Below are 12,300 nucleotides of genomic sequence, written 5' to 3' on the forward strand. Positions count from 1 at the left end.
ATGTAGTTATTACGTTGCCTTTTAAATAAAATGGTTTCATGTATGGGACTTGGTTAGCACTGTTGCCTCGCAGCATGAACGTCGCTGGTTCACGTCCCGATGGGGGCAATCTTTCTGTCTCTTCTGTGTGGAGTCTCCATGTTCTCCCCGTGCAGCGTGGGTTCTCTCCGGGTTCTCCGGCTTCCTCCCACAGGTCCAAAAACATGTTGAGGTTAACTCGTGATTCTAAATTGTCTGTAGGTGTGAATGTGAGTGTGCTTGGTTGTCTGTCTCTAAGTGTAGCCCTGTTATAGACTGGTTACCTGTCCAGGGTGTCTCCTGCCTTCACCCTGAGTCAGCTGGGATAGACTCCAGCCCCCCTAGTGAGGATTAAGCGGTGTATAGATAATGGATGTATGGATGTATGGATGGGTTTCATGTATTTACATACCAGATAAATGCGTTTCACTTCTCGTTGCTAACTTTGTTCCCAGCACAGACAGACTTAATTAGAATTTTCCAAGGAAGACATTTAAATTCCACGACAGGAAATCTCCACGTCCTTCTGAAAAAATGTGGATTGATGCAACCGATGACTCGAGTGTGGACGCAGGATGTTCTGCTTTCCTGTCTCACTTTCCTGGGATGGCACGTACAGATACCACGCATGATGTTCGAGTTACATGGATGTAAGAGCAAAAACATGAAATCACATTGCCTTTGTAACTCGCACCGGCTGTATGTCTGCCGTTTGTTGCAGATTTAGAAATCCATATATTTTATTTTGTCAGCATGCGCCTGTGAACACTTAGAGAAGTGGTGAGAGATTCATTTCCAATGTTCCGCCCCAAAAGATTTGACACCACAACAATGTTCTTTTTTAACCAAAACCAGGTATAATGAGTCATTGTTTATCGGAACAGGAACGCAGTGAATCATATTCTGTTGTGAAGAAACAAAGAGAATTTCCAGTAACGGCTGTGATGAAAACGCCTTTTTATGTTGTTTTTTTGGCACGAATTGAGCCTCCTGTTCTCTGTGCGTTCGTGTGCAGAGTCCAAAAAAACAATCAAATTTCTCTCAGAGCTTTTATGCATGAAATAATAACAGCATGACGTTTGCCAAACACTCAGAGGAACATATGCTTTTGTCTTCTGGACCACTCGTAGCCCTACAAAAATAAAAAGCCTGAAAGCAGTGTTTTTATTGTCCTGCTGGACTGAAAGTCGCAAGAAAGTGCAACTACTTCTGGACTTAAGCCACTAGAGGTCAGCAAAAAGGAGTTTTTCGGCTGCTGCTAAGTTGGTTTTGACAGTCATCAGTTGCAACCTGCAATCAGACTGAACTGCCATTTACTTTCACATCATTATTCAGTTTCACATCTTGTTAGCTTTTCTGCAGGGAGGTTTTAAAACACCGGTCTGATGTGGGCTGTGATTCAGCACTCTGAGAGCAGGATCTTTCCCCTTAAAGCTGCACTAACCAATATTTTTACATAAAAAACAGATCAAATGACTGTGAGCGTGGTTGCTCTAAATGACAAACCACAGACAACTGCGACCAGTTCTGCAGTTTCTCTTAACTCTGGGGCGCATTTGAACTCTAATCGGCTTCATTTGCAGCCATAAATAAGCTTGAAAGAGAGCAACAAGCTGGTGGAGACTAGAAACTGAGATAAAAGAGAAAATACTGGAGTGCCGTTTGTTAAATAGCGAGAAACGCAACTCCAAATCAACGCTACGCCGCTCTGTAGGTTTCCAAATCGCCTTGAAGGTTTCTTCTCTTAAAGCTTAAAGCTGCACCAACCAACACTTTTACATAAAGAGGAGATGAAACGACAAACCCACAGAGAATTATCACGAGCGCTGCAGTTTCTCTTAACTCTGGGAACGTTGAAACCGCTCTAATCAGCTTCAATTATGACTATAAATGAGTTTAAAATAGCAACAAAGGAGCCACATGTTTTTTTTTTAGCTGGTGGAGACCAAAAACGGAGCTAAAATAGTAAATATGGGCTTGACATTTGTTAAATAGCGAGTGAAACAAGTCCAAATCAACGCTATGCCGCTCTGTGTCAGCTGTAGGTTTCCAAATCACCTTAAAGGTTTCTTCTCTTACAGCTTAAAGCTGCACCAACCAACACTTCTACATAAACAGGAGATGAAACGACAAACCCACAGAGAAGTATCACGAGCGCTGCAGTTTCTCTTAACTCTGGGGTGCATTGTATTGTTGCAATCGCTCTAATCAGCTTCAATTATGACTATAAATGTGTTTAAAAGCGAGCAACAAAGGAGCCACATGTTGTTTTTTTTAGCTGGTGGAGACCAAAAATGGAGCTAAAACAGTAAATATGGGCTTGACATTTGTTAAATAGTGAGCAAAATAAGTCCAAGTGAATGCTTTATCGCTCTGTGTCAGGTGCAGGTTTCCAAATAAAGGTGCGCTGTGGAGTTTTCTTGCAAGCGATCAAACGACAAACCCACAGAGAGTTATCACGAGCGCTGCAGTTTCTCTTAACTCTGGGGTGCATTGTATCGTTGCAACCGCTCAAATCAGCTTCAGTTATGACTATAAATGAGTTTAAAAGCGAGCAACAAAGGAGCCACATGTTTTTTTTTCTTTTCTTTTTTTAGCTGGTGGAGACCAAAAACGGAGCTAAAACAGTAAATATGGGCTTGACATTCGTTAAATAGCGAGCGAAATAAGTCCAGATGAATGCTTTGTCGCTCTGTGTCAGGTACAGGTTGCCAAATAAAGGAGTTGTGTTTGCAGTTGTGTTACTCACCTTTGGGCATTGTTTGCACCCTTGGAGGCATTATTGTATTAATCCCTGTTTTAATTCCACATTCCTTCCTGCCTTCCTGACACGTTTATTGTAACAAATCTATAATCTATATGTGTTCACAGAGAGAGAAATCTATTGACATTGCTTCAACCAAACAGTCCAAAAGCATGTGGTGACTTTGGAGGAAACTGACAACACACCTATTTAATTTGGAGACTCTTATCTGGTGGCAGCTTTGGAGCAAACATAGAGGGAGAAAGAGACACATGATGCTATTAATAAATAAATATGAGGCTGTAGCACGTAGAAATGTGAACCATGTGGACTCAACCGTGTTTTTTTTTTAAGGGTAAATGAGGCTAAACGAGAGGGGGAGCAGCACTCCGCCTCTCCGCATGAGTGTGTGTGCGCACAGAGAGGGAGAGCGAGAGAGAGCGAGAGAGAGGGTGGAGAGGGTGTGATTTCTTATTTAGTTTCTCCCCAAACGTCGCCGACCGCATTCTTCTCTTGGCGGGTGGCGAGAGGAAAGCGTCGGAGAGAGAGAGTGAGAGAGAGAAGGAGTGAGAGAGGAGCCGAAACTTCTGCTGCAGACGCTCCTGTGCAGGTTAGTCCGCGATCAGCTCACCGGATTATGTCGCTTTGATGCTTATGCGTAAAGGAGACTTTGTGCTCCGGTGCGTCTGCGGGACGATTTGTGGGCGCACTGGGAGGGTTTCATCTCCATCATCCGCGCTGTGTGTGTGTGTGTTTATATATGTTTACCTCTGCTGTGTAACTTATCTGCCTTCATTCATCATTTCCATAAAAAACACAAAAGAAAAAGAAAAACAAGCTGTCAGAGCGCAGAGAGCAGATGAATCGATTAATTACAATAATGTCAGCTTAAGTGCTCTTTTTTTCTGCATCCATGCAAAACCCTTATGTGGAGTCAGCAGAGATGGAAACAAAAGAGGAGTAGGGCTTTTTCTCTTCTCTCCAATATGATCCACGTAAGCTTATAGTGCTTATTTCCCACATGTGTGGTGCACATGATCCTCTGTTTTTCCTTTTGCGCTCTGGGGATCCTGCAGCTGACGTGAGCCACAGAATTGGCAGCAGAAAGAGACGCTGTCATCTTATCAATCAATCATTTTGTGCGCATTTTCCTGTCCGGGGCTGCTGGGTTATGACTGAGTGATATAAATTATAAGGATGGAAATTGATAAATTCCTAGCAGGGGTGTGGGTTTTTGAAGCACCAAGCGGCAGCCTGATAGTTTACTCATCTGTTTTAATTGATTCATTATCACTGGCTGTGACCTATATTTTACATTTTTTTAAAAAGGAGGGTGAGCCAGCCTACATGCTGAAGGACGACACCCGATCACCTCAGGAAATAGCCTCACACCGCTGCTATTTTTACCTCCGGCGGTGCGCCACGCAAACTGTGCGCTTCATTGTAATGCTGCGCACCGTGAACGCGCCGCAGATCCAGGCTGGACCTGATGCCAGAGAAGCCTCAGCGGTGATCTGAGGGATGGAGAGGGAGCTGGGGGGTGGGGTGTTGGGCTTCAGAGAGAATAAAGATTACTGCTATGTGTGTGTGTGTGTGTGTGTGTGTGTGTGTGCAGCAGAGAGAGGGAAAAAGGACTAAGAAAGATTTCATTCAAAAGAATCTGGTTTGTTGGTGATGCAGATGTGGAGTGTTTGAGACTGGAGGGGCAGTTATAAAAGCTGGTGAAAATGAAATAACTAGACTAAAGCAAGCTAAAGGGGCTCTTTTCTTAGTTTGTTATAGATTTTTTTTAAGTTTCTTCCTTATAGCACAATGATGCAGTTTTAATGACACCATATGTAGGTTTACATTTAGAACCATTAGTCCCCTCATGACCACTAATATATAGGTATTGATGTTTTCCTTTCAGTTCTTGCAAGATGGTGGCCTTAGCTCAGTCAGTCAATCAATAATCAATCAATCATTCCCAAACAAGTGTTTTTTTTAAGCATGTTGACATTTTGAGAGCACAAAAGAAGCTCCTGTTATAAGATACGTAAATTATTTCTTTAAATTGTTAATATGAATCCATTAGTCTGACTAAAATGATAATAATAATAATTACTCCCAGCAAACACTAACTTACAGTGAATATTCCCGGAAGGTTTTTGTTTGTTTGTTTCTATTTGTTTATTTTTGCAGAACCTTCAGGAAACGTTTCCCGAAAGTCATTTTGTGAAACCTTCAGGAAACGTTCCTCTAGACTGGAGATCAGTATTATGATACTCTGTAGCTGCGGGAAACTTTATTTGTACTTTGAAATGAATAGCTCTAAAATATTACTGTACTGTACTGTAGCTAACCAGCAGTAAAATGTGTTGTTATCTGTCTCAAAGCTGGCTTTACATTAGGCTAATAACATTATGCTATATTAGCTTTCTGTAGCGCTAGCCTGCTTGTATTCTTTGCCAGTGTTGACTGACACTATTTTAAAGTCACAAATTACATTATTAGTGATGATTAAGTTATATTAAAGTTATAACATTTGTCCTGGACTCACTGATTTAAAATTAATTGGCAAATATCAAACTGTTTACAACAATGATCTAAAGTCATTTTCACATGTTAGCCTACATGAACATCAGTGGTTTTCAATACTCTAGCCTAGAATTCAGATAAATTGTCTTTACCATCATCTAATACAAATGATATAAAAGTTAACCAGGTAGTGAACCGACAGTAAAGACATGCATTATTATCTGTCTAAAAGGCTAACTAGCTGACTTTCCGTCAAGCGAATAACATTTTACTATATTGGGTAGCTGTAGCACTGGCTAGCTAGCTTGGATTCCTCTTTAGTGTTGGCTAAGCACCCCTGGTAAATTAATTTTATGTCAGGGATTGAATTATCAATGATGATTAAGTTACATTTAAGTTATAACATATGTCTAGACCCAGTGTTTTAAAATTAATTCTCAAATATAAAGCTGTTTTTAAAAACAATCTAAAATAATTTTGTATGTGATAGCCTGCATCGACATCAGGGATTTTCGGTACTCTGGCCTTGATTTCAGATAAAATACGTTCACCATTATCAAATAAAATGATATATTAGCTAACAAGTAGTTAAAAGAATGTGTTAGTACCTGCCTAAAAGGCTGACAGGCTGGCTTTACATTAAGCTAATAATTAGCTTGCTGTAGCACTAGCTAGCTAGGTTAAATTCCTTGCTGGTGTTGGCTAAGTACCACTACTGATCAGTGACTTTATTTTTATAGGAATTTTAATATCAATAATAATAAGAACATAATACAGTTATACATTATGTCATGTCCCTATTATTTTAAAATTATTGCCAACAATTAAACTGTTGTGTTAGCCTTTTTTTGTTTAGCTTGCTGTAGCACTGGCCAGCTAGCACAAGTTCCTCGCTAGTGTTGGCTAAGCTGGCACAGCTTTTGATTGGTGAGTTGACATAATTTTTTTTTTATGCCAGGAATTTAAATATCAATGATAATAAGACCATTTTGAAGTTATAACTTATGTCAGGGGTCTAATTATTTAAAATGAATTGGCAATAACCAAATTGTTTTCATGATTATACTATAAACTGTGAAAATGCAAAAGTTGCATAAATATAATGATATGTGTTGGACGTTATGACTGCTTGATTCAGATAAAAGCAGCTGTATACTATGTACAGTTATCCTCAAATGTATTCATATCCTCCCATTAAAGAAGTAAAAAAAACTGCTGAAATAAGGTGAAATTGACAAAAGTAATAATAAATAAAAATGTAATGAAAATCATGACACTGCTCATCAGCAAAGTGCTCTAATTTGTCCAGGACAGTTTTTTTTTTTTTTTAATTATTCTTTCCAACCACAATTAAAAAGAAATGCCTTATTTCACTAAATTATAAATTAGAAATTTTTTATTTATTATTACTTTTTTCATTTTCCAGTTATTTTAGTGACTATTGTGAATTTTGCCTTTTCTTTAATGGAAGGAGATGAACAAATTTGAGGACGATGAAACAGCTTTACCATGAAGCACGATCAGTTTTTAGCAGATGATTTTATTTTATTTATTTTTAATTAAATAGACGAACATATTGTAATATGATGGACTTTGGACTCGCGCAGGCTGTCAACGAACAGAACTTGAATTCTCGAGAGAGCTTGAGAGAGAGAGAGAGGGAGGGATGGTAGAGAGAGCTTGCAGAGAGTGGAGCATATGGTCTGCTTACGTCACGCCGGTCGTTTGCCTGCCTGTGTGTGTGTGTGTGTGTGTCCGTGGTTGTGTGTGTGTGCGCCGCTCAGCATTAGATCCTCGCTACCCAGACCCGCACACATCACCGATGCACGCTTACCGCACGCACCAAAAACAAAACAAACAAAACAACAACAACAGTAAACAATGAACGCCGCCACCGCCGCGACCTGCCTGCTCGTCGCCGGCTTCAGCTGCTACCTCTACGGCGGCGGCGACGTGCTCTTATCGCTGTTCCGCGTCTCTGTTGCAGACCCCTCCATGCCCGAACCGGGAGCTGCTCCGCGGCGGAGCCCGCAGGGAGTCCCCTACACCGACCTGCAGCACATCGTCAACGCCGACGGACTGCACCTGTTCTGCCGCTACTGGGAGCCCGCCGGCCCGCCAAGGTCAGTGCACAGCGGAGAGAGAGAGAGAAAGTAGCGGAAACAGAGAGTCTGGGGGTTTGTGTTGTCAGATCAACTGTAGGCTGCAAGAAGAGATGTTTTAATTTAAAGTGCTCTGTTCTAATGTGTTGCTGGAGGTAATCCAACCCACATGACTGTCCGCAGTCCTGGAGTCACATGATGACTTGAGCTCTCCAGTGAGGTCCTGGAAGTTCATGTGTAGAGCTGCTGACCTGCTTTGTTCCACAGAGTGTCAAACCAACACCAGAGTGGACCAGTACACACTGATCTGGATGGAATTACATGTTGGACACAGATTTCACTTTCAAGCAGCCGCCTACGCTGATAGCATTGAATGTTTGGGCAACTTTGGCAAACATTACCTGCAAGTTCTAATACTGTTAGATGGAAAACATTTCAGTCTAATGTTATAAGAAGATAGTGCTCAGTTTGAATAATGCACCTGTGAAGTTAAACATTCACCAAGACAGTGTTTTATTGGAACATTCAGAGGATGTTATCAGATTATGTTGCATGATAACAAAAGAAGAACGTTTGCAAACCAACGTTTAAGAAATATTTGCAAGATCTTAGGCTGATTATGGTTTCATAAAACGTTCCTGCAACGTGACAGTTCCGGTTGCAAATTTCTAAGGATGTTTTGGGGATGTTATCGAAGTAACACATTATAGAACATTCACACAATGTTACATGACAACAACGGAAGGACGTTTGCAAACCAATGTTTAAGAAATATTTGCAAGATCCTCGGCTGATTATGGTTTTTATCAAACGTTCCTGCAATGTTCGGTTGCAAATTTCCGAGGATGTTTTGGGGATGTTATCGAGGTAACACGTTATAGAACGTTCCTCCATGAAACATTCACACAATGTTAAACGACAACAAAGGAAGAACGTTTGCAAACCAATGTTTAAGAAATATTTGCAAGATGTTAGACTGTGGATTTATAAAACATTACTGCAACGTGACAGTCTCGGTTGCAAATTTCTGAGGATGTTTTGGGGATGTTATCGAGGGAACAAATTATAGAACATTCACACAATGTTACGTGATAACAAAGGAAGAACGTTCTCATTTCAAGAAAAGCCGTCGTCCAGCCTTTAAGAAGAACATTCCGACAACTACAAAAGAACTTATCATCGAAAACTTGACTTCAACTTTGCAGAACTTTCTCAGAACGTTTCCAGACCAACACAATTCTTGCTGAGTATGTGTCAAACTTGCAAAAACACTCCTCCGATCAGCTCAGCCCATCCTCCACATTCTGTCACAGCACAATCCGGGCTTGAAAATGTGACTAATTCAATCACTGTTTGAACTTTTCTGACCGAGAGCTGAAACTACACGACTAAATAAGGACGTCTGGAGCAAAGCTGCACATTTCAGCCTCATTGTTTGACCCATGCTCAGTTAAAAAAACATTCTAATTATGTTAATCTCCTCATGGTGGTGGCTACCAGACGCACCAGTGACTCATTCTGGGTCGCGACCTCGTTTAAGAAAAAACAGATCCAGGAACAGTTACTCGACCAGCTCGAAGTTGGCAGTCTGTTAATACATCAGTCTTTTGAGGACATTTTTTTAAAAGCAGAGCAGCTGATTTCACACCACAAACTGGGAACAGTCCATGACTTTAATGTATAGAACACCCTGAGGGGATCACAAGCAGGGCTGCAGAGGGAACATCATGTGGACTTCTGTACGTTTTTGTCAGTCTGAGCTGCAGCTAAAAGCTAACTCAGTTATATTTTGGCTCGCAGCTTTGACTCTGATATAGGAGCATAAAAAGAAACAGATAAATACGACTCCCCTCACTCTTAAAACTCAACTTTACAAGCATGAGGAAAAGCAGAAACCGGTGAACGCCATCATAGTTCATTTGCAACAGGCCTGAAATCTTGACTCATCGGCCGTTCTGGTGTGTGAACGAGCGCAAGCGGTTGCCAAAAAGACATCAAACAGCAGAACTAGTCCATTTTCGAGTTAAAAACACTCAACACTTCTGGTTTAACAGCGATATTTTCCACCGTCTGCCGTCGGAGGCCCCTTTTTGCTTTGCACTCTGAGCCTTTTTATGTCCACCGCGCTCCGCAACATGTGGCGGCGGCGCATGAAACAGAACACAGATGTCACTTTAGAAACCGCAGAGCTGCACGTATGGGGGGCAGCAGGGAAGGAAAGAGATGTGACAGAAATCCCCACAAAACATCTGGAATCGAAGTATCTCTGATTAAACACACAGTAGAGCGCTGACTCATTAACCCACACCGTGTCTGTGCCGCAACTATGAAATTGCTCCATAAAAAGTGCCTCGTAGTTTACAATAGCATGTGTGTGTTGACTCTGCAGACAGCCTTGATTTATTGTGTATGTGTACGCGGGGCTGCTTGTATACACTGAGGTGTTGTTTTTGTGTGACTGACAAACACTGGAGCTTGTACTTGCCACTGAGGACACAGAAGCTGTCTCCCAGATCGATGCATGAACAAAAATTATGCCGCACGAGCAGATTTCTGTTCGTATATTTAAAGCTTCCCATCAAAGCATCTTAGAAAGGCCTCCTACCCCTTTCTGCCAAAAGCATCAATAACGCTGTACTCATAAAGGCACACTATATAAACTATATTTTCCTCCTCAATCATATTTAGTACAAAGCTGAATCACTGCAGGATTAAAATAGCCGCAGAGCCCTCTGTGTTGTAACTGTTTTAGAACTGAAGCTTTGGAGAGCTTATATAAGAGATTTCTCACTCGAGGCCAGCCAATGAGCAAACTAAAAATGCATGCAGGCATGGCACAAAGAGGCATGCAAGGCCCAATGTAATGATGTGTGTATTAGTCAACCCATGTTCTTTTTTTTTTTTTTTTTTTAATCGTTGCCTTGTAGTCCACAGAAGAATGATGCACACCAAAGTGCAGGAGCTTCACTTTAACACTTAACATCTACAGGATGCTCAGATTGTACACTGAAACTCGTAAAATTCTTTAATTCGTGCTTGCAGCTCCTGTAAACTGTGTGAGGTATGTTTACAACAAGGGTTTATATGCTGACAAAACAGAAGCTGCTCAGTAAAATCCCATCCTCACCTCTAATCATGTCATCAGGGGGCCTTTATACGTAAAGGTTAATGGAAAGCCATCACACCAGTGTGATTTACTGGCTGGAATGATCAGTTGTTTTTCATTTAATTTTCATTTAATTGTAACCTCCGGGCAAATCAGAGTGAAATCAGCATAAACGCATGATATCTAAATCGCTAAATGCGAAATCAAAGTAACACACAGAAGGTTATAAAAGTGTAAAGCAGCTGAGGTGAGGCTTTTGCCCATCGTACAGCCTACACTTTATAAATTCTCTATTAGTCACCTCCCATTTTTAACACTAACTCTGATGTTTCACAACAAGAGTTTTCTGCGCTTTGGGTGATAGCTCCACAGACTCACAGCTGCCCACCCACTGCAGCACTCACATGAACACAAAGTGACACAGCATGACAGAACCATATTTATGAAATTTAGGGGCTTAGCCACACAGGTATAATTAATTACAAAGTGGTGGCTATCTCAAAAGTTGAACGCTCTACTTCATAGAATAACACATTTGAGCTTGAAAGATTATTTCTGAATCCATTTATCTTTTTCCACTCGTGTGATACGAACAGTGTCATATCAGCCACAGTCGCTGCTGGTGCAGTGATAAGCTTTGAAAATCAAAGAAAACTCCAGGCAGTGTACAAAAAAAAAAAGAAGCAGCCTACACAAACTCTGCAGACATCACAAAAAAAAAGAAAAAAAGTTTTGTAGTGATGTATGATTATGAGCAGAATCCCTGCATGATAAATTTGGTTTTGACACACGTTGTCACTTTGTGTTGAATTGCTACTCTGGGTGTTGCAGTGTGTGGGTAGCTGTGAGTCTGTGGATCCATCATGCAAAACCACAGAAAGCTGAGAATGTGTTACAAAAGAAGGCGTGATAATATAGTGACTTCTGGTAATGCACTACTATTGGCAGTAAGATATTTCATTGGGGAGCACTCAAAACAAACCAACAAAGGACTGCAATTAACAACTATATCCATTTATACGTTTTGTTTGTTAATTAATCAGAAAAATATGGAGAAAAAAAAATCACAATTTTATACAAGTACAAAGTGAGTCCTGAAATCCAGAGATGTACCGCACAATCAAAAGTTGCCGAAGCTACCAGAGGATTGGCTTCAAAATTCAAATAACACAAAGGAAAAATAAACAAGTTATTGATAATTACCGTAGTTGCAAATTAAGCCAGAGCATCAACTTGCATGTGAAGTGTTCTTCCATTCCAACACCATGGCACCTTCCTGATGATCATTAACACCAGTGGAGATATGTTGTGCTGCAACCATGACACCAAACCTACAATGATTGACTCAACTAACTGAGGGACACACGCTTTTATCGCATGGGGTGTTTGTGTAGTAAAACAAAGCGGCTATTAAGCAGATGGTTTAAAGCAAAATTCCTCAATGTGCGGATGGGAAAGACCCATGCGAAGTCTGTTCAGTTGTGACCTTTGTGTGAAGCAGCAGGGTGGTCCGATGACTAAATGTCTGAGCAACAAACTGAGTGAAACAGATTACAGAGCAGAAGGAGGGGAAAGCACCTTTAGATAGAATGTAAATGACGCTCATTAGAATAGGAGTTCTTCTTTTTGTTTGATTTTATCTGATGGACTGGTGAATTTGTAACAGGTGGAGTAGAAAAGTTTCACACATGTCACGGTGACCACTGTCTAACAATACTGCCTCTGTTATAATCTGAAGAAGAACATGTCTGAAATACTTCAGAGCAGCTGCGTGTTAAATGATGGATTTAAGGGCCCGTATGGTAGGAATTAGA

At 40.9% G+C, this 12,300-nt stretch overlaps 1 protein-coding gene across 2 annotated transcripts in view; it reads left to right on the forward strand.

Moving 5' to 3' along the window:
* Positions 1 to 3,286: 3,286 nt before the first annotated feature.
* mgll (monoglyceride lipase) overlaps positions 3,287 to 12,300 on the forward strand; it is a 55,460-nt gene continuing 46,446 nt past the window's right edge. Inside the window, exons 1-2 of one of the 2 annotated variants that reach the window (XM_008284721.1) lie at positions 3,287 to 3,371; positions 7,266 to 7,401. In XM_008284721.1, the coding sequence (XP_008282943.1) occupies positions 7,274 to 7,401 (128 nt within the window). In that variant the 5' untranslated portion in view covers positions 3,287 to 3,371; positions 7,266 to 7,273. Of the gene's footprint in view, positions 3,372 to 7,159; positions 7,402 to 12,300 lie in introns of those variants that run through there. The other variant, XM_008284720.1, reaches the window with a different exon arrangement.

The sequence above is a fragment of the Stegastes partitus genome, unplaced genomic scaffold, assembly GCF_000690725.1.
Source record: "Stegastes partitus isolate 25-593 unplaced genomic scaffold, Stegastes_partitus-1.0.2 Scaffold369, whole genome shotgun sequence".
NCBI classification, from domain to species: Eukaryota; Metazoa; Chordata; class Actinopteri; family Pomacentridae; genus Stegastes; species Stegastes partitus.